The sequence below is a fragment of the Panulirus ornatus genome, chromosome 71 (assembly GCF_036320965.1).
Source record: "Panulirus ornatus isolate Po-2019 chromosome 71, ASM3632096v1, whole genome shotgun sequence".
Classification (NCBI taxonomy): domain Eukaryota; kingdom Metazoa; phylum Arthropoda; class Malacostraca; order Decapoda; family Palinuridae; genus Panulirus; species Panulirus ornatus.
In genome coordinates, this window is record NC_092294.1 from 11,718,320 (window position 1) to 11,737,146 (window position 18,827).

Below are 18,827 nucleotides of genomic sequence, written 5' to 3' on the forward strand. Positions count from 1 at the left end.
CAAACATACCCATTTTTGCTTTCCGAGATAATGTTCTCGACTTCCACACATTTTTCAAGGCTCCCAAAATTTTCGCCCCCTCCCCCACCCTATGATCCACTTCCGCTTCCATGGTTCCATCCGCTGACAGATCCACTCCCAGATATCTAAAACACTTCACTTCCTCCAGTTTTTCTCCATTCAAACTCACCTCCCAATTGACTTGACCCTCACCCCTACTGTACCTAATAACCTTGCTCTTATTCACATTTACTCTCAACTTTCTTCTTCCACACACTTTACCAAACTCAGTCACCAGCTTCTGCAGTTTCTCACATGAATCAGCCACCAGCGCTGTATCATCAGCGAACAACAATTGACTCACTTCCCAAGCTCTCTCATCCCCAACAGACTTCATACTTGCCCCTCTTTCCAGGACTCTTGCATTTACCTCCCTTACAACCCCATCCATAAACAAATTAAACAACCATGGAGACATCACACACCCCTGCCGCAAACCTACATTCACTGAGAACCAATCACTTTCCTCTCTTCCTACACGTACACATGCCTTACATCCTCGATAAAAACTTTTCACTGCTTCTAACAACTTGCCTCCCACACCATATATTCTTAATACCTTCCACAGAGCATCTCTATCAACTCTATCATATGCCTTCTCCAGATCCATAAATGCTACATACAAATCCATTTGCTTTTCTAAGTATTTCTCACATACATTCTTCAAAGCAAACACCTGATCCACACATCCTCTACCACTTCTGAAACCGCACTGCTCTTCCCCAATCTGATGCTCTGTACATGCCTTCACCCTCTCAATCAATACCCTCCCATATAATTTACCAGGAATACTCAACAAACTTATACCTCTGTAATTTGAGCACTCACTCTTATCCCCTTTGCCTTTGTACAATGGCACTATGCACGCATTCCGCCAATCCTCAGGCACCTCACCATGAGTCATACATACATTAAATAACCTTACCAACCAGTCAACAATACAGTCACCCCCTTTCTTAATAAATTCCACTGCAATACCATCCAAACCTGCTGCCTTGCCGGCTTTCATCTTCCGCAAAGCTTTTACTACCTCTTCTCTGTTTACCAAATCATTTTCCCTAACCCTCTCACTTTGCACACCACCTCGACCAAAACACCCTATATCTGCCACTCTGTCATCAGACACATTCAACAAACCTTCAAAATACTCATTCCATCTCCTTCTCACATCACCGCTACTTGTTATCACCTCCCCATTTACGCCCTTCACTGAAGTTCCCATTTGCTCCCTTGTCTTACGCACCCTATTTACCTCCTTCCAGAACATCTTTTTATTCTCCCTAAAATTTACTGATAGTCTCTCACCCCAACTCTCATTTGCCCTTTTTTTCACCTCTTGCACCTTTCTCTTGACCTCCTGTCTCTTTCTTTTATACTTCTCCCACTCAATTGCATTTTTTCCCTGCAAAAATCGTCCAAATGCCTCTCTCTTCTCTTTCACTAATACTCTTACTTCTTCATCCCACCACTCACTACCCTTTCTAAACAGCCCACCTCCCACTCTTCTCATGCCACAAGCATCTTTTGCGCAATCCATCACTGATTCCCTAAATACATCCCATTCCTCCCCGACTCCCCTTACTTCCATTGTTCTCACCTTTTTCCATTCTGTACACAGTCTCTCCTGGTACTTCCCCACACAGGTCTCCTTCCCAAGCTCACTTACTCTCACCACCTTCTTCACCCCAACATTCACTCCTCTTTTCTGAAAACCCATACTAATCTTCACCTTAGCCTCCACAAGATAATGATCAGACATCCCTCCAGTTGCACCTCTCAGCACATTAACATCCAAAAGTCTCTCTTTCGCACGCCTGTCAATTAACACGTAATCCAATAACGCTCTCTGGCCATCTCTCCTACTTACATAAGTATACTTATGTATATCTCGCTTTTTAAACCAGGTATTCCCAATCATCAGTCCTTTTTCAGCACATAAATCTACAAGCTCTTCACCATTTCCATTTACAACACTGAACACCCCATGCATACCAATTATTCCCTCAACTGCCACATTACTCACCTTTGCATTCAAATCACCCATCACTATAACCCGGTCTCGTGCATCAAAACCGCTAACACATTCATTTAGCTGCTCCCAAAACACTTGCCTCTCATGATCTTTCTTCTCATGCCCATATATATGTATATATATGTATGTGTGTGTGTGTGTGTGTATGTGCATATGTGTGTGTGTGTGTGTGTGTGTGTATATGTATATATATATGTATATTATCCCTGGGGATAGGGGTGAAAGAATACTTCCCACGTATTCCTCGCGTGTCGTAGAAAGCGACTAGAGGGGACGGGAGCGGGGGGCCGGAAATCCTCCCCTCCTTGTATTAACTTTCTAAAATGGGAAACAGAAGAAGGAGTCACGCGGGGAGTGATCATCCTCCTCGAAGGCTCAGAGTGGGGTGCCTAAATGTGTGTGGATGTAACCAAGATGTGAAAAAAGGAGAGATAGGTAGTATGTTTGAGGAAAGGAACCTGGATGTTTTGGCTCTGAGTGAAACGAAGCTCAAGGGTAAAGGGGAAGAGTGGTTTGGAAATGTCTGGGGAGTGAAGTCAGGGGTTAGTGAGAGGACAAGAGCAAGGGAAGGAGTAGCAATACTCCTGAAACAGGAGTTGTGGGAGTATGTGATAGAATGTAAGAAAGTAAATTCTCGATTAATATGGGTAAAATTGAAAGTTGATGGAGAGAGGTGGGTGATTATTGGTGCATATGCACCTGGGCATGAGATAGATAATATAACTGCTATTAAGTTTGGTCACCACTTCTAAAGAAGCATGTAAACATAAAGCTAATAGAGAAGGTCCAGAGGAAGGCATCAAAGATGGCACCACAATTAAGAGAGTTAGGTAACAGGGAAAGGTTAAAGGCTTTAAATTTGCCCATCTTGGAAGAGAGAAGAGCGAGAGGTAACCTGATCACAGCCTTTAAGTTTCTGAAATAAGTTGAAGATGTGGACAGGGAACAGTTCTGTTGGATGTGTAGTGATAGAGCAACCATAGGACGTAAGATGAAATTAAGCAAGAAACTTCTGAGAAAAGAAAGATAAAATGAATTATGTTATGAGTAGTGGATGAATGGAAAATAATGACTGAGGACATGGTTAGTGCAGACAATGTACATAGATTTAGGCAGTTACATGATAGTAGAGAACATTCAAGGAGTATAAAACTCCCTTCCCTTACAGTACAAGTGAGCATACACACACACATGACCTGAAGGAAGTGATTTTTACATTTTGAAATCTGTGACATATGACGGTTGTATTAAATACTATTTTTCCTGCCATATGTATTTCTACTTAATTCTCTTTATCAAAGCATTGCAAATCATTGGTCATTCTACTTCTCACCTATGTTTTTCTGACTGGTGGGAGCTCTAACCTTTCTTTTAGCTGAGGAAATAGTAATCATTATTTATATTGTATAGAGATTTCAGAACGTTTCATATTCTTTGCATAATCTGGTAATTAGCTGATGCTAACATTCCATGTTACAACTTCATCTATGGAAATATTTGTTGCACAAAATTTACTAGATAATTTGAAGTCTAGTGATTGTATTTTCCTTTGTAACAGGAGAAATGTTAATGGCGAAGATTGGGATAGCCGAGGGAGAGACTTTGAAAGAGAAAGTGGCAAGAATCGTCGTTTAGATAGCAGGAAGAACTTTGAGGACAGAATAGAAAGGCCTGAGCGAGGAGAAAGTTTCTTGGATAGACGCATAGAAGGAAAAATTGACTCCTGGTGTCGGTCATATGAAACCGAACCAGCGATCAAAGATTCGTCAGATTATGAATCTGGTGAGTTGCGCATGATGCACAAGGAATGGGACAAGGAGGTTGAAGCCTCTGAAAAGCAAATGGAACTGCGTGAAGAGCTGAGAGATCGTCCTCAGCGTCCTGATAGTAGGGATAGCAGGTCAAGTCGGGAGTCTCGGACAAGCAAGGACTCCTTCGAACGTTCCTCATCAGGTCTTCTTCCAAGGGAAAAGAAGTTAGAAATAACTTCTTGGGCAGATGCTACTTATGAATATGATGATTATTACAGAGCAGAAGGAAGATTAGATGATTTTATTCGTGAACCAAGTTTTCAGGAATCCCCAAAAAAGATTGATTTAAAAGAGGATAAACCTATTAAGGTATCTGAAAAAGAGATAAAAGAAGAGGTTGTCAAAGAAGATACTGAATTGCATCAGCGGGAAATTCAGAAAGAAAATGCCCGTGCTGCCCATGCCCCAGCACCCATAACTAGAGAGAGGTTAGAAGCCTCAGATAAAGAGAAAGAAATAAGGAAGAACATGACAACACTCAAGAAGTCTCCTCAGGGAGAGCAGGTTCGTAAAGTTGAGGTGAAAGAAAATGTGCACCCTAAGGAGCATAGAGATAATGTATGGGCGAGCCGTTCAAAAAACGTCGAACGCTCCCGCCCCGATTCCAGCGGCATGGCAACAGTGGCGGCCGGCAGTGCCAGCAGCAGTTTGACCAAGTCCGGGGAGTCAAACATTTGGGGCGTGGCCAAACAGGCAACTTTAAGCAACAGCGAGAGTACCATCCCCGTCACCATGGTAGTCGAGACAACAGAAGGCAGCCAAGTAAGCAGCAGCAGCAGCAGCAGCAGCAGCAGCAGTACTACCTTCAGCAGTACTGTCACCAGCAGCACAAGCACCACAACAGTAGAGGTGGCCACAGCGAGGCTGTCCACTCCACAGGAAGCTGTTGGCTCAACTCCAGTTTCTCAACCACAGCCCCTAATGCAGCAACTCATCCAAATGCCACTACAACAACAGCAACAATTACACCAGCCAGAGGAACAACAAGATCAGCAGCAGCAGCAGGAACAGCAAAAACAGCAGCAAGAACAAGAGCAGCAGCAGCAGCAAGAATATCAAAAACCGCAGCAGCTGCCACAACAGCTATCACCACCACCAACACAACAACAACAACTACAACAGCAGCAACAGCAACAACAACTACTACAACAACAACAACAACAACAACAACAACAACAACAACAGCAACAACAACAAAATGTTCAAGATCAGCTGGCCGGAACCACACTAGACGCAGCCACCACTACAACCACCACCCTCGCACCAGGGTGTTCTCCAACAGCAACCGTTGGAGGAGAGACCACTGAGGGAAGTAGTGAAACTGCTGAGAATAAAAGTGCTGAACGGGGCGGGGGCAGTAAATCTGTATCATCTGGAGGTCGTGGAAACCGAGGAAATCGCCATGAATCATCACGGAGTGGAGGACGTAGTAGTGGAGCTAGAAGTGGCACCTATCCACTGTATCGTGGAGGAAGAGGAAGCCGAGGAGGGGAATATAATCGTCGAGGTAGAGGACCACCACCAAGGTTCCGTAACTACAGAGGTGATGAAGAATATTACTATTATGAGGAATACCATGGACGTACCCATAGAGATCGCAAGGTATTTTTTTATCATGATGTATTTTTTTTTACCTAAGATTAGATATTGTAAATCTTCCAGATATCTAATTTTTGTTAGTTTTTGCATGATTCTGAAAGTTTCAACACTCATAAATTTTCACATTTGTAGGATGATTGGAGTAGCAGCTGTGAGGGAGATTGGAGCAGTGCAATACCAGCAGGAGGAGGAAGCAGCGGTGCTGTAGGAAGCAGTAACATCGGCAGTGGCTCATCTCTACCCAACAGCCGGGAGGAGAGCGGCGATGGTGAGCGCTCCCAGTTTGGTCGAGGTGGCGGCCGGGGGCGAGGGGAGGCCAGGCGGGGAAGCTCCAGGGGTGGAGCAGGAGCTTCAGCACTTCAGGGCCATGCAGGGGGTAGGGGGCGGTCAGCACCAGCACACAGTGGCAGTGGTGGTGGAGGTGGCAGCAGTGTCAGCAGCAAAGCTGGGACAACTGATGAGGGTAAAGCCTCAAGTAGTGAAGCTTGTGCATTGGATTCTGCAGGACGCAAACAGCAACAACAACAGCAAAGTAGGTTTGACAGAATGCCCCCTAGATTCCAAAAACAACGAGAATATGAACGTCAAAGAAGTGGTGGTGGTGGTGGTGGTAGTGGTGGTGGTGGTGGTGGTGGTGGTGGTAGTGGAAACAGTGGCGGTGGTGGCAGCAGTAGTGGTGGTAAGAGGGGACGTGGAACTCCTGCAACTGTTACAAGTTCTGGAGCTGGAGTGGTTGCAACATCTGCAACTACATTGTCAACCAAACCAGGCACAAAGGAAGGCACACCAGAGACCACTGAAGAGGCTGACTGGGAGACTGCATCAGAAAGCAGTGATCCTGAAGCTCGAAAGGATAATAAGGAGAAGGCTGCAGCTACAGCTACAGCTACAAAGGCAGACCATCGCAAGGGGAACAAGGTGGATAGGAAGATTGGTGGAGGTAGCTGGGCACCCTCATCAGGTGGGGGCTTAGCACAGGGACGTAATTCGCTTGGCAAGGAATCTCAAGCTGAGAGCCAAGGTGTTGTGCAAAGTACTAGCCAGCAGAGGTTTGGTGAGAAGAAGGCTCCGCATAAAAATGAGAAAAATAAGAATGGACCTACAAGTGGAAAAGGCATAAAAACTGAAACTACTGTCAATCAAGTGCATGAAATTAAATTAGACCCTACCATGGTACACCAGGCTCTCTCTGAAGTCAACAACAAAAGTAAGCCCAAGCAAGAGAAAGCCAACCCATTGGAGGGCATCGACTTGAATAATTATGCTAGTAAGTAGTTTCTTGTTGCCATTTCCACAACAATCCATATATACCAATTCTTGAGTTGATGAAAGTCAAATGTTGCCCATGAGAGGCGATTGCTTTAGCATAATCTAAGAAGAAATTTTTGGAGCCTTTTGTTTCACCAAGCTGATACCATGTATTGTTTTTATACTGAATTTTTTGTGTGTTTGGTTATTTATACATAAAGCATGCTACTAATACCTGGGATTAGACAACCTGTAAGCTCTTAAGACTAATTGTGTGATTAGTTTGTAGTTAGTTAGCTTTGCCTTGGAGTCCTGGTTTCATATGCACTTGGTTTTAGTGATGTGCTAAAGCAATGAGCCACAGTAAAAATTTGACATTATTTTATTCATAAGTGTAGTGTGGACTCGCTTGTTTTTCTTTTCTTTTTTCGCAGAGAGAGAACTTTATTTTAAGAGTATTGTTTTATTCCAGGTGTGGTGATAGTTGATGATCAGCCTCAAGTTTCGGAACTTATTGGTGACCACAGGGACTCAAATGATGGCTTCCAGGAAGTAACCAGACGAAAGTCTGGGAAGGAAAAACTAAAGTCCCAGTCACATGAACCTGTTTCTGTTACAACTGCTGTTAATGAAGCTTCAGCTGTGGGAACAACTAGTGTTACTGGTCCAACACCAGCAACAACTTCCAAGAAGCAACAGAAGGAAAAGAAGGGTCGTACCAACAAAACTGGTGGGTATGAACGCTCTCGTCAGAGTAAACTTCCTCCAAGGCTAGCAAAACAGCGAGAGAATAATAGAATTAATGCAATGAAGTCAGGAGGGTCATGTAGTCCTGTAGAATCTCCAACCAACACATTATTTCCTGTTAAAGATTCAACAGCTTTACCACCTCCACCAAAAAATGCCTGGGATAAACCTCTTACAGCTACATTGAGAGCTAACTCACCATCTCAGGCACCCACATCTGGGGATGGAACAAACCAACCCAATGTTAAGCCAACTTCCTTTGATAACCATGATAGTGGTGTAGAAATCAGTGACCAACCGAATTCTGCTGGTAGTAGTCAGCGTTCAAGTCCAAGTGACGATCCCACTAGCTTCACAAAAGTGGATAAGAGTACTCTTGATGGAACATCAGTGCCATCCCAGACTATCATATTTGAGAACACAAATTTCAAGGCTGCTGGATCAGTAAATGCTACTGTAGGGGCAGAGTACAAGGCAAAGTTTGGGGAGCCTCCTAAACCTCAGAGACAACGTGAAAACAGGGATAGGAAAAGTGCATCGCCAGAAACCACTTTGTCTTTAAAGGAGGAGAAGGATAAGAAGCCTGACAAACCAGAACCTATTGAATTACCTCTCAGTTTCTCGACTAAGGTGGAGGAAAATGGTGCTGATATGAAACTAGATTTTACATTTGACTCTGAGTTGGCAGAAGTATCAGGATCTGTGAGCACTAAGGGAATTAGTCTTCCTCGATCCTTAGTAATGACCTCTGGGAGTATGCAGAGTCCCATATCTCCATCAACAGATGATCTGAACCTTAAAATAGCTTCAGTTAAAAAGGTGTGGGAAACAATGGCACCTGTCCCTGAACATGCAGAGGATGTGACTAGTTCAGTGGCATTTTCATCTGCAAGTTTCTCGGCTGTTGATAGTGTAGCAGGGCTTGACCACTCTCCAGCACTTGAAGCATCCTTTACTCCTAAAGATTCGACTTCTGTAGGCACCTGTGAGGACCATTCTCAAGATGTTGGTGGGTACCAGGGTGGGTCACCATTACAACAAGGTGCTGCCATGGGTAGTGCTATGGTTTACACATCTTCTGCTGCAGCTTCACTGGCCAAAGCTGAAGTGAGTAGGTCTGGCAATGTATGTAAAGTGAAACCACAGCAGCAGACTGCAAGTAGTTCAGTATCCCCAGGACCAGCTGGATCATCCCTAGGGATCACAGGGGGCTCTCTCTCGCCTCCATTAGTGTCGGGTTCTACAGGGCCTTCTAGTAGTAGTGTATATCAAGCCTTAGGGAGTGCAGCACCATTTGGTGGAATAAGTGGTGCAATCCCATCACCTCCCATGGTGTTCAATTCCAACCCACAGACAGGTTTGTACCAGCCTTTCTTGGATGGGACTCCTGTTCTGGGGCAGAGAGGTGCATCTCAGTTCTCTCAGTATCCACCATATGGGCTAGGGCAAGGTCTGGGTAGTAATGCATTTGGTCAGCAGTCGATGTTTTTGCAAACTCCACCACCTCTCACAACACCAGATCTGTACACTAATAACTTATCTCAATACCGTTTGCAGCCAGCAGGAGTCACTGGCTTTGGACAAAGTCAGCCACAAAACCAAAACACAGTACTTATATCAACGGCATCTAATTCACTTATGTCATCAGCAGTGAAGCCATCATCACAAACGTTTGGCAATTCTCAGCAGAACTTTGGCACCATTGGGTCTAAGGCTGGCACACCATTCCAGCAGAGTGGCTTAGGAACAGCATTACAAGGTGGTCCTCAGCCCTCGCAATTGTACATATATGATCCCAGCCAACCCATGGGTCTTTTAGGATCCCAGTTGGTCCAGCGACCTGGTGTACAGAATTCTGTTATTCAGGCGATACAACCACCAAGTTCATTCTACTCCAATAATGGTGCTGGAGCTCCAGGTGCCCCACCTACAGCTCCTCCTACTGGACCAGGAGGACCCCAACAGGCAGCAGGATTTTATACTGCTTCTGGATCACCACTACAGGCAGCAGTGCAGCAGCAGGCACAGCCACCCTTACAGACACCTCCTGCTGCTTATGGTTTACAAGGCTTTGGTAACCAATCTCAACCTGGTCCAGCAGGTGTTGGTATGCAGGGATTTGGATCAAGTATTAGCCTGGCAGCACAGCAGCTGGGAGCACAGGCATTCCGAGGTGCTCCAACACTTCCGCCAAGTTTTCTCAAGTCCCTTCAGCCAGGGGCTAACATTCAAGATACAACTCGACAGCAACTAAAGAGTCCAGGGGCAGCCCAGAACTCTTTTTCTTCAACTTTTTTTCCTCCCTCAAGTGAGTATCTTTATAAGTCAAGTTTGGGATATTCTTTTCCCTATGTGGGTCAGTTCAGGAATGGGGCATTAATCTAAATTAATTTTGGAATTGGGCATTAATCTAGATTAAGAAATTAGGTTTTAATCTGGATTACATTGGATGTTATTTTTCATGTAAGGGAAAATTTCTCAACAAAAACCAAAAAGGTAAAAGTATTTTGAAGTTATCTTTTGAGTTTATCATATATTGATGTTAATCAAATTACTACAAGAAATTTCAAAAATCCTTTGAATTGGCTGCTCAAGTTCTGATGTGCTATAGGAAGACACAGCACACATCCTAGACATGATTACTATCACCATAGTGATCTCTTAGTATTTGTTTCAAAGAGGGGTGAGAATGATTGATTAAAGTAGCCTTTTGGGATAATAGGGCTTCCTTTAAAGTTGAAAGCAAGATTTTATCATTGTATAGAGGTGCCTTATGTCATGAGCAACTATAGTTAACACGTGAAAAACCTTATGGTAGTTACCAAAAAAGCAGTGTTATCCTGTGGGGACCGTAACCATACCTTTGTGGATTGCCTTTTTCTGATTTCATTTAAATTGAGAGTTGCACTTCGTCACTATTTAGTGATGCCAAATTTAGATATCTACAGCAAGAACTTTGTATAAGTACTTGCCTTTTTTGTCTATTGTATGGTGAACCAAAACTTTTTTAATTTTTAGGTAACCCCTTTTCCCCCAAGATCCCCCTGATTTATTAGATTAGGTTTCTTAATCTCTCATACCTCCAGATTGATATATATGTGGTGAAGCCTGTAGACAGGTATTTATTTTCATGGCTGTGCACCAAGCCTGGTTATGGCTTGAGGCAGCAGTGTGTGATAACTTCCTATCACATTCAGGCATCCTCTAGCCAATCCAATGAGTGAACATGTGCATGAGTTTTTTGACTGTAAAATGAGCAAGCAGGTCTTACCTGGAGTTAGAGGATCACGCACCTTTTGATCTGGAATTATTTGGTGATGATGTCTGGATTGTATGGAGAGTGGTTTTATGGGCACTTACATTTTCTGCATGAGAAGTTGACCAATATGAGATAGGAAAAGGCTTTCTAGTGAAAGTGGAGGCAGTGTTGCCAGTGCCTACCTGATTTTGATAACATTGTGTCTGACTAACATGACTGGTAATTTTACTGATGTTTGTAGTGTTTTGTTATGGAAAAATTATCATTACATAACATTGATGATAAGAAAAGGTTTATTATATAAGATAGAATGATATATAAAAGTGATCACTATTTCGGTGTAGGTAAAATAAACTGTAAAACACGTACAGTAGCCACTCACTTGATTAGTCCTCATTCTCTGTTTTTTAGTCCATTGTGATGAAACATCTGCCAAATATCTACTTGTTATGACTGACAGTAAACAAAGAATCCTTCAGAATTGATTTTCTTCATTGTTATCCGAATATCTTGAAATTGTAGAGCTAAATACACTTCTTGGAGTAAGCAATGATTAAGAATGAAAGATATGTGGAATATAAGAAAAAAAATGAAAGGACAAGGAATGTGGTGTCAAGAGAGTGGGTTAAGTGAAATGCCTTTAAATGTTTCGGTGATGCAGGTAGGATGACAGTTGGTGATAAAGAAGATATAGAGAATTGAAGTAGTAGTAAGTAAAGTGAGGGGAAATACATCGTGCATTGTGGGAGGAGAAAATGGAAGAATATGGTTAGAAAAGAACCCTGAAAGGTGTGAGGGTACAGAGCATGCTGTGTTAAGGTTGGGCAGCTGGACACCTTTCTGTTATGCTTCCCTTTCCCTCCAAGTGAGAACATGGCATTGGAGATAAAGATATATATCTTTGAATTTGATGTTCTGTGTTCTTGACCTTTTAATGGTTTCTCAGTTTTTCTCTCTTGTTTTTAGTTGTCTGTCACATTGTATTGTCATGATTAGAACATTTATCATCTGTATACTTTAGAGTTGTTACTTATATTTTCTTTCGTTTGTGGTATTAACACTTTTGGACACATGATAAGAGCTTTCCAGCATTGGCAACCTGGTGGTCAGGGCTGTTGGGTCAGCTGTCACTTTTCATTTTTAACCATCCTTGATATCTCTATTGTTTTTATTTGTTAGCATAACGATACTTTAATGTTTATATGAGTCATGAGTTTGGTAATACATGTGTGATGGGAACTGTGTAAAAGCCATCTTATATTTTGATAAATCGTGTGCATTCAGGTCAGACACTGATTATGAGTGAAGCAATCTTTGAGCAGTAATTATGCATTTATGTTGTAATTGTCTCCCACATTATTGTTTTGGGTGTTAGAGTACACATTTTTTGAAGGAACTTGTGTAAAACAAAGAAGTAGTCTGCTTTGTAATTTGACAAGCATAGGACTATAGATGGTAAGAATGTGAGTCTTTCAGTGTTCAAAAGGGGTTTAATTATGAGTGATGATTATGTATTTGTATTGTGATTATTTCCCACATTAATTTGTGTTAAGTGAGGCATTACTGAAGGGAACTGTATAATTTCAACAAAAATACTTCATTTGTATGAGTAGAATGTAATAAATGGCAAGCATTGGCTGATCGTTTATTATTATTATTATTATTATTATTATTATTTTGCTTTGTCGCTGTCTCCCGCGTTAGCGAGTTAGTGCAAGGAAACAGACGAAAGAATGGCCCAACCCACCCACATACACATGTATATACATACACGTCCACACACGCAAATATACATACCTATACATCTCAATGTATACATATATATACACACAAACATATACATATATACACATGTACATAATTCATACTGTCTGCCTTTATTCATTCCCATGCCACCTCGCCACACATGGAATAACAACCCCCTCCCCCCTCATGTGTACGAGGTAGCGCTAGGAAAGGACAACAAAGGCCCCATTCATTCACACTCAGTCTCTAGCTGTCATGTAATAATGCATCTGTATTGATAGTTTCTATGTATAAGTTAGGGAAGTTGTTTTTAAAGAAAACTAAATAAGGTAGGTTGTAGTTGGTAGGCAGCCACCAATCATGGAGATGTATTGCAGGTATTACCCACCTGAGTATTGGCAGGTTCGGTGATGGCTGCATTAGTGAGCCATGATATCACTTCAGTGGTTGTCAAGTTGCACTCCTCAGACCCAGGTAGTTGTCTTACTTTTCTGCCTCACCCACACCTGGACTGCTGATATTCTGTCCACAAACATACAATCTCTTGTCTACTAAATATTTGACAATGCTTAACTGGCTTAGCTCATTCTTAACTCTTGATTTTCTTGTGGTGAGCTTTATGCGCAAAAGGTCGGAGCAGTAGATAGAAACAGTAGTTAGGAACATTTACTTGGGAAGAGTAAGGCAGCAGCATTAGGTAGAGATATTAGGTAGGAACATTAGGCAGGAGCATTCAGTAGTAGTAATCAGTTGGAACATTAGTTAGGAGCCTCTGCAAACATTGTGCTAGAGTTTCCCTTTGCCAGTGGCCTGTTGAGGGTGAGGCATTAAAGGCAGAGAAGCAGCACTGAAGTTCACTGTTTATGGAGAATATTGTCATGGCCACTCCCTTGAGGGAGTTCCAAGTGGAAACAGATGTGAGAGATATAGATAGTAGGTAGGAAAGGTAGACAGGAGCTTAAGGTATAAGCTTTAAAGTAGTTGAGAAGAACATTATCTGAGAGCAGTAGGGAGAAGTAGTAGGTTGTAACATTAAGCAGGAATGTTTGTTAGACATTAGGTAGAAGCCTCTGAAAATTCTGTGCTAGTTTGCCCTCTTCTGATTGCCAGGGGTAAGGCTCTAAAGAAAGTGTAAGAAGTGGCAAAAGAGTTCAACATTTATGGAGACTCTTTAGCCAAGGCCACTTCCTTGAGGGGGTTTCCAAAGGGAATGGGCATCAGAGATATAGATAGATAGAACATACTATCTCTCTTTGTCATACATAACACTTGACAACACAACTTTCATGGCTTATTCCTTGTAACTCTAGCTTTTCCTGTTGTAAGCATATTTGCTAACCCTGTTGTTTGGCAGAATGGTTGGAGCGATAGGTAGAAGTAGTAGGTAGGCACATTTAGGGAGGAGCATTAGGTAGAAGTAGTAGGTAGGAACATTAGGCAGGAGAAGAAGGTAGACATAATAGGAACATTAGGAAGGAGTCCCTGCAAACGCTGCATTAGAGTTGCTTTCTGCCAGTGGCCTGTTAAGGATGAGGCAGTAAAGCCTAAGAAATGGGACTCTAATTCACTAGTTATGGGGACCGTATTGCCTTGGTCACCCCCTGAAGGGAGTTCCAGGTGGGAATAGGTGTCGGATATATAGCAGATAGAACTTTGTTAAAAGAGAATGTTTAACAAAATAATAGTACGGCACAGTGTATTTTGACAATTAAGCTTGCGTAATTGGTGTTGTAATTATGAGAGAATACTTATCTGGAGGGAGTTGTATAAAAATGGTCAGTAACTAAATAGCCAAGTGAAATTTTTTTTGACAGATGGGCACAGAGTGCCCAATCGTATTAGAAACTTTCTGATGCGTGATAATCATACTAAGTTGGTTACCAGTGAACTGAATCATTTGGTAGCCAGAGGCTTACATGGTTTTAGATTTATCATTGAATTGTCATTGCCTTGATATATACAGGTGAAAAATTAAATTTGGTGGTAATGTTGTGTTTGCTCTCCAGGTTTGAATGTTGGGTATGGGTGATATTCTTCATAAGTATGTTAATATGTGCACCAGTGAACAAGAAAGGTAAAGAATGCATGTGTGTATTCAAAATTTCAAATGCTTTGCCTCGCATAACGTTAACTTTGTTAAGCAGGTCCCAAATCTAAAGGATTTTCATATTTTATCATCCAGTCTTACTCTCACTTGCAGAGATATTCTTTAATATGGTTCATATGTTTTCTTGTAGTTTATCCTTATTTTAAAAGTATAATTTGTGATTGCTTTTATATTATCTAAAGGATACTTCTGCAGGCAGCATATCATCATCTGTGAATAGCAGTTGTAGTAACAGCAGCACCAGTCATGGTGGTTCCAGTGTGCCACAGATATCTTCCCCAAAGACACAGAGTCGAAAGATGCCCACTCAACCTGGCTTATCACACCAAAGCTCAAACAGGAACACGTCGTATGCTGCTCAGAATGCATCACAGGTAAGATTGTTAATGGAGTATATGTATTTATAAAAACAAGTTTTCACCCACTGTGTTAATGTCATTGGTTGTGCATTTAGTAATGTTCTATGACTTTTCTTAAGTGCATTTTGATTACTGTGTTGTGGTTTCAGACTCCTTGGATTAGCTGGAATGTAGCATATATGGAATTGTGAAGTTCTGGGCAAACTTAGAATGCAGAATTAGCCACTTGTAATCATTAGTAAAACATTCGAGAAAAGGATGTGCTGTATGGTCTTTGGAACATTTTATATAGTATATATTGATTCTGAAATGAGATATCTTTTCCAATGAAGTAGAGCATATGTTAAATAGGAATATTTATATTTGTTTTTAACCTAGATTTGCTCAAAGATATGTGTCTTCAGTTTATAGACTGGTCATTTGCATCAGTATGCAGTTAAGATTTTCCTTTTAGTAATGAATATTCCTACACAAAATAGACTATTTTTGTTGTAATGAATGCAAAATTTGTAAAACTGATTAAGAGGATAACTACATGCAGCATTTGATGAATGATAACTGGCTATCTGATTTGATTCTATGATTTGTCTTATTATACTAAACATTACAAAATCTTATTAAATAATCAAGACGATGCTTAATATGCCTTTTCTGATTTCTTATCTCATTTACCTGAATGATAAAAGTCAGGTGTGTCCCAAGATTTCTTCAAACAGATGATGAATATATAACATGAAGGCAGTGCACAGTTGACTTTTTTTAACATGTTGTAGACCAGAAATGCTTTGCACAAGTGTTGGAGGAGATTCATGTGGTATAGATACTATTTCAATGGTTTCAAAAGTCCTGGATTATGTCACCCCATATTGAAGCCATAAATGTACAGAAAACTGAAGTTTCACAGGTCTCACATGCATCAACACTACACTAAATTTTCTCATTTACAAAGTTAGAGAATCTTGAGGACTTTTTAAGTGTTCTGCAAATTAAGGTTGTTCATAGAATTATTGTGTTGATAAAGATCTACTATCTCACATTTTGATGGCATCAGGTAACCTCCAACTAGTGTGCTAGTGGCAAGGCTTTGAATTTCCATTTTCCCCCTCCAGTGTACCCAAGAATAAATATATACTGCAAAAGATAATGTAGGAAAAATTAATGAGGCCTTTTATTTCATCCTCATTGAAAAATCACATGGAAGTGCAAGGATTTCTTAGTAAATGAGTTAAAACACTTGATCATGTTTGTAATTCTTCATTGATCTGATCTGGTCTCTGCTTCCATATGCTGCAAGTATCGGGATATTTGAAACTTGAAAGAATCTTAGATGCAATATGAAAGCAGTCATCAACTTTCACAGTGGTGTAGAAAGAAAATTAACTTAAATAGCTTTGTATGTACATTCATGTATTTTCTGTGAAAGTAGTGTTCATAATTTTCATATTATTTTAGAAAGAAAATGAATTTAGATATAGAGCTCTCTGTGTTCATTCATGTATTTTTTCTCTGAAACGAGAGCATGGATGTTATAGCATTTAAACACATCTACATTTACTTTTCTTGGTTTTTGCTTACATTTGTGTAATTAATTAAATTTCTGTTTGTACTATAAGGGGAGTAAGTGGGATACTCTTGGGATCCCCATCTCTTGAACATTGTCTTTTATCATAAAACTTGAATTATTTCAAAGCTGTCTGCATTAACCATATCCTTAGTCATTTTATTTCATGCATCCACGTCATGCCCTTCGCATCATTTTTATGACTCTTAAAGAAGTATTTACTGTCTTTTTGTGTGTTATTACCTATTTGTACTCTAAGGAGAAAGTCAACTCCTAGAGCCCCATTTCTTGTACTTTTAGTGTCATCTTTGCAAGTTGCTTGTATTTATAGTGACCTTACTCCGGCCATCAGCTACCCCTTACACCAGAATTTCTTTACATCCTTAACCATTCTCTTACTCAGCTTCTGATTTTTTATTGTGGTAACAGTTATACTTTACTTTGTGATGGATTATTTTTATTATTGTTAACATCATCCATTTTATTTAGGAACTTAATGCCATTATCAGGTCGTCCCTCTTCTTTATCTTGTCAAAGGGAGTCAGCTATGTACCCTTCAACCTTTCATTGTAGCTAAGCTTTCTTAAATCTGGTCATTTTGTTTGCTTTTCTTTGGACATTAACAGTCGTCTGTATTTCTGTACATAGGTTCGGTGACCAAACCTGAGAGGCATAATCCAGTTCGTTTTAATAGAGGTTGTGAATAACTTTTTTAAAATTTTATCTGCGAATGTGATATTAATATGTGCTCCCTCTAGTGTCCTGGAGTACCTCATACTCCTTGCAGCTGTATGCCACATGTAAAGAATGCAAGGTTGAATTGTATGTCATTTTATTTAGAAAATTATGTTCCGAGTTAATTGAAATAGCAAGCCTACGGAGAAATTTTCATAGAATTGAAAATAGCCTGCGCTCACAGTTTGCCTTGATATTACGGTTGCATTAGTGTATCACCTAATGTGGGCCACCATTCTGCCCTTGAACCGTTTCAGTGCTGTGGGAATCAAACTACACACTGAATTTCCCATCACAAATTGAATTTCATATGTTGTGCAGGCTCTCTTTGCTGGCCATCGGGAGCAATCCAAACAAAGGATGAGTCACTGAAGCTTCTTGTGACTACAGTGGGTGGTATTCTCTGCATCTTGTAGCACCCACTGATGCATCCACACTTCCTATAATATGCTTAGTCACTTCAGTGAATAATGTTGCAAATGCTTAACTCATAAAAGGCAAACTTGATTTCCAGGTGCATTCCTTAGGAGTGTGAACAAAACAGTGAGATACTGAAATAGTTAGTCCTTTTCATTACTTTTCTTTTTTCTATACAATGCAAAACCATGTCTGACATTGATACATCCAAAAAACATCGTAGAATGGGCAAAAAATGTAGAGAAATGAAAATAAAGAATTTATAGTCTGGTGCCCGCAGGATGACATCAGCTTCCTCGAGTAACAGATTTCTTGGTCTTGACTCTCACAGAACATATTGTAAAGGGTGTGAAGCAGCCAGATTTAAAGGGATGCTAAGCATCCCCAAGTTGTCATCTCATGAAGGGAACTCTAATCAGTCCTGAACTGTCAGCTTGTAAACACTTCATATATTATTTAATGTTATATATCTCTGTTTATGCACGAACCAGGGCATGTGAAGCGTCTGGGGTAAACCATGGAAAGTTCTGTGGGGCCTGGATGTGGAAAGGGAGCTGTGGTTTCAGTGCATTATTACATGACAGCTAGAGACTGAGGGTGAACGAATGTGGCCCTTGTTGTCTTTTCCCAGCGCTACCTCGCAGACAGGAGGGGGGAGGGGATTGTTATTGCATGTGTGGCAAGATGGCAATGGGAATGAATAAAGGCATACTATGAATTATGTACATGTGTATGTATGTATATGTCTGTGTGTATATATACGTATACGTTGAGATGTATAGGTATGTATATTTGCGTGTGTGTACATGTATGTATATACATGTGTATGTGGGTGGGTTGGGCCATTGTTTCGTCTGTTTCCTTACGCTACCTCGCTGACGCGGGAAACAGTGACAAAACAAAGTAAATAAAATATAAAATAAATGCATTTAATGTAAGGTTACATAGATTATCTTGATTTTATAATGTCCATAAACTACCTAAATAATGCTGAAAACAAAGCATGGAGAGACAAAAGCGATGAATTAATCACCACATGGGTGTCGATGATCAGCTGACCAAGTTACTATTGATTCATGACACTTGTCAGCCAGTGCATATTGGCAGCTCTTTATGGGACCCTGATGCCATTTCCTATTTAGGGGA

General features: G+C 40.9%; 1 protein-coding gene across 12 annotated transcripts in view; it reads left to right on the forward strand.

The window, feature by feature from the left end:
* LOC139747995 (uncharacterized) overlaps nucleotides 1-18,827 on the forward strand; it is a 69,773-nt gene that overhangs the window by 36,382 nt on the left and 14,564 nt on the right. For 7 of the 12 annotated variants that reach the window (XM_071660532.1, XM_071660537.1, XM_071660538.1 and 4 more), the window contains exons 12-15: nucleotides 3,651-5,505; nucleotides 5,635-6,769; nucleotides 7,223-9,805; nucleotides 14,805-14,983. In XM_071660532.1, the coding sequence (XP_071516633.1) occupies nucleotides 3,651-5,505; nucleotides 5,635-6,769; nucleotides 7,223-9,805; nucleotides 14,805-14,983 (5,752 nt within the window). Of the gene's footprint in view, nucleotides 1-3,650; nucleotides 5,506-5,634; nucleotides 6,770-7,222; nucleotides 9,806-14,791; nucleotides 14,984-18,827 lie in introns of all 12 variants that reach the window. The other 5 variants (XM_071660539.1, XM_071660540.1, XM_071660541.1 and 2 more) reach the window with 3 other exon arrangements.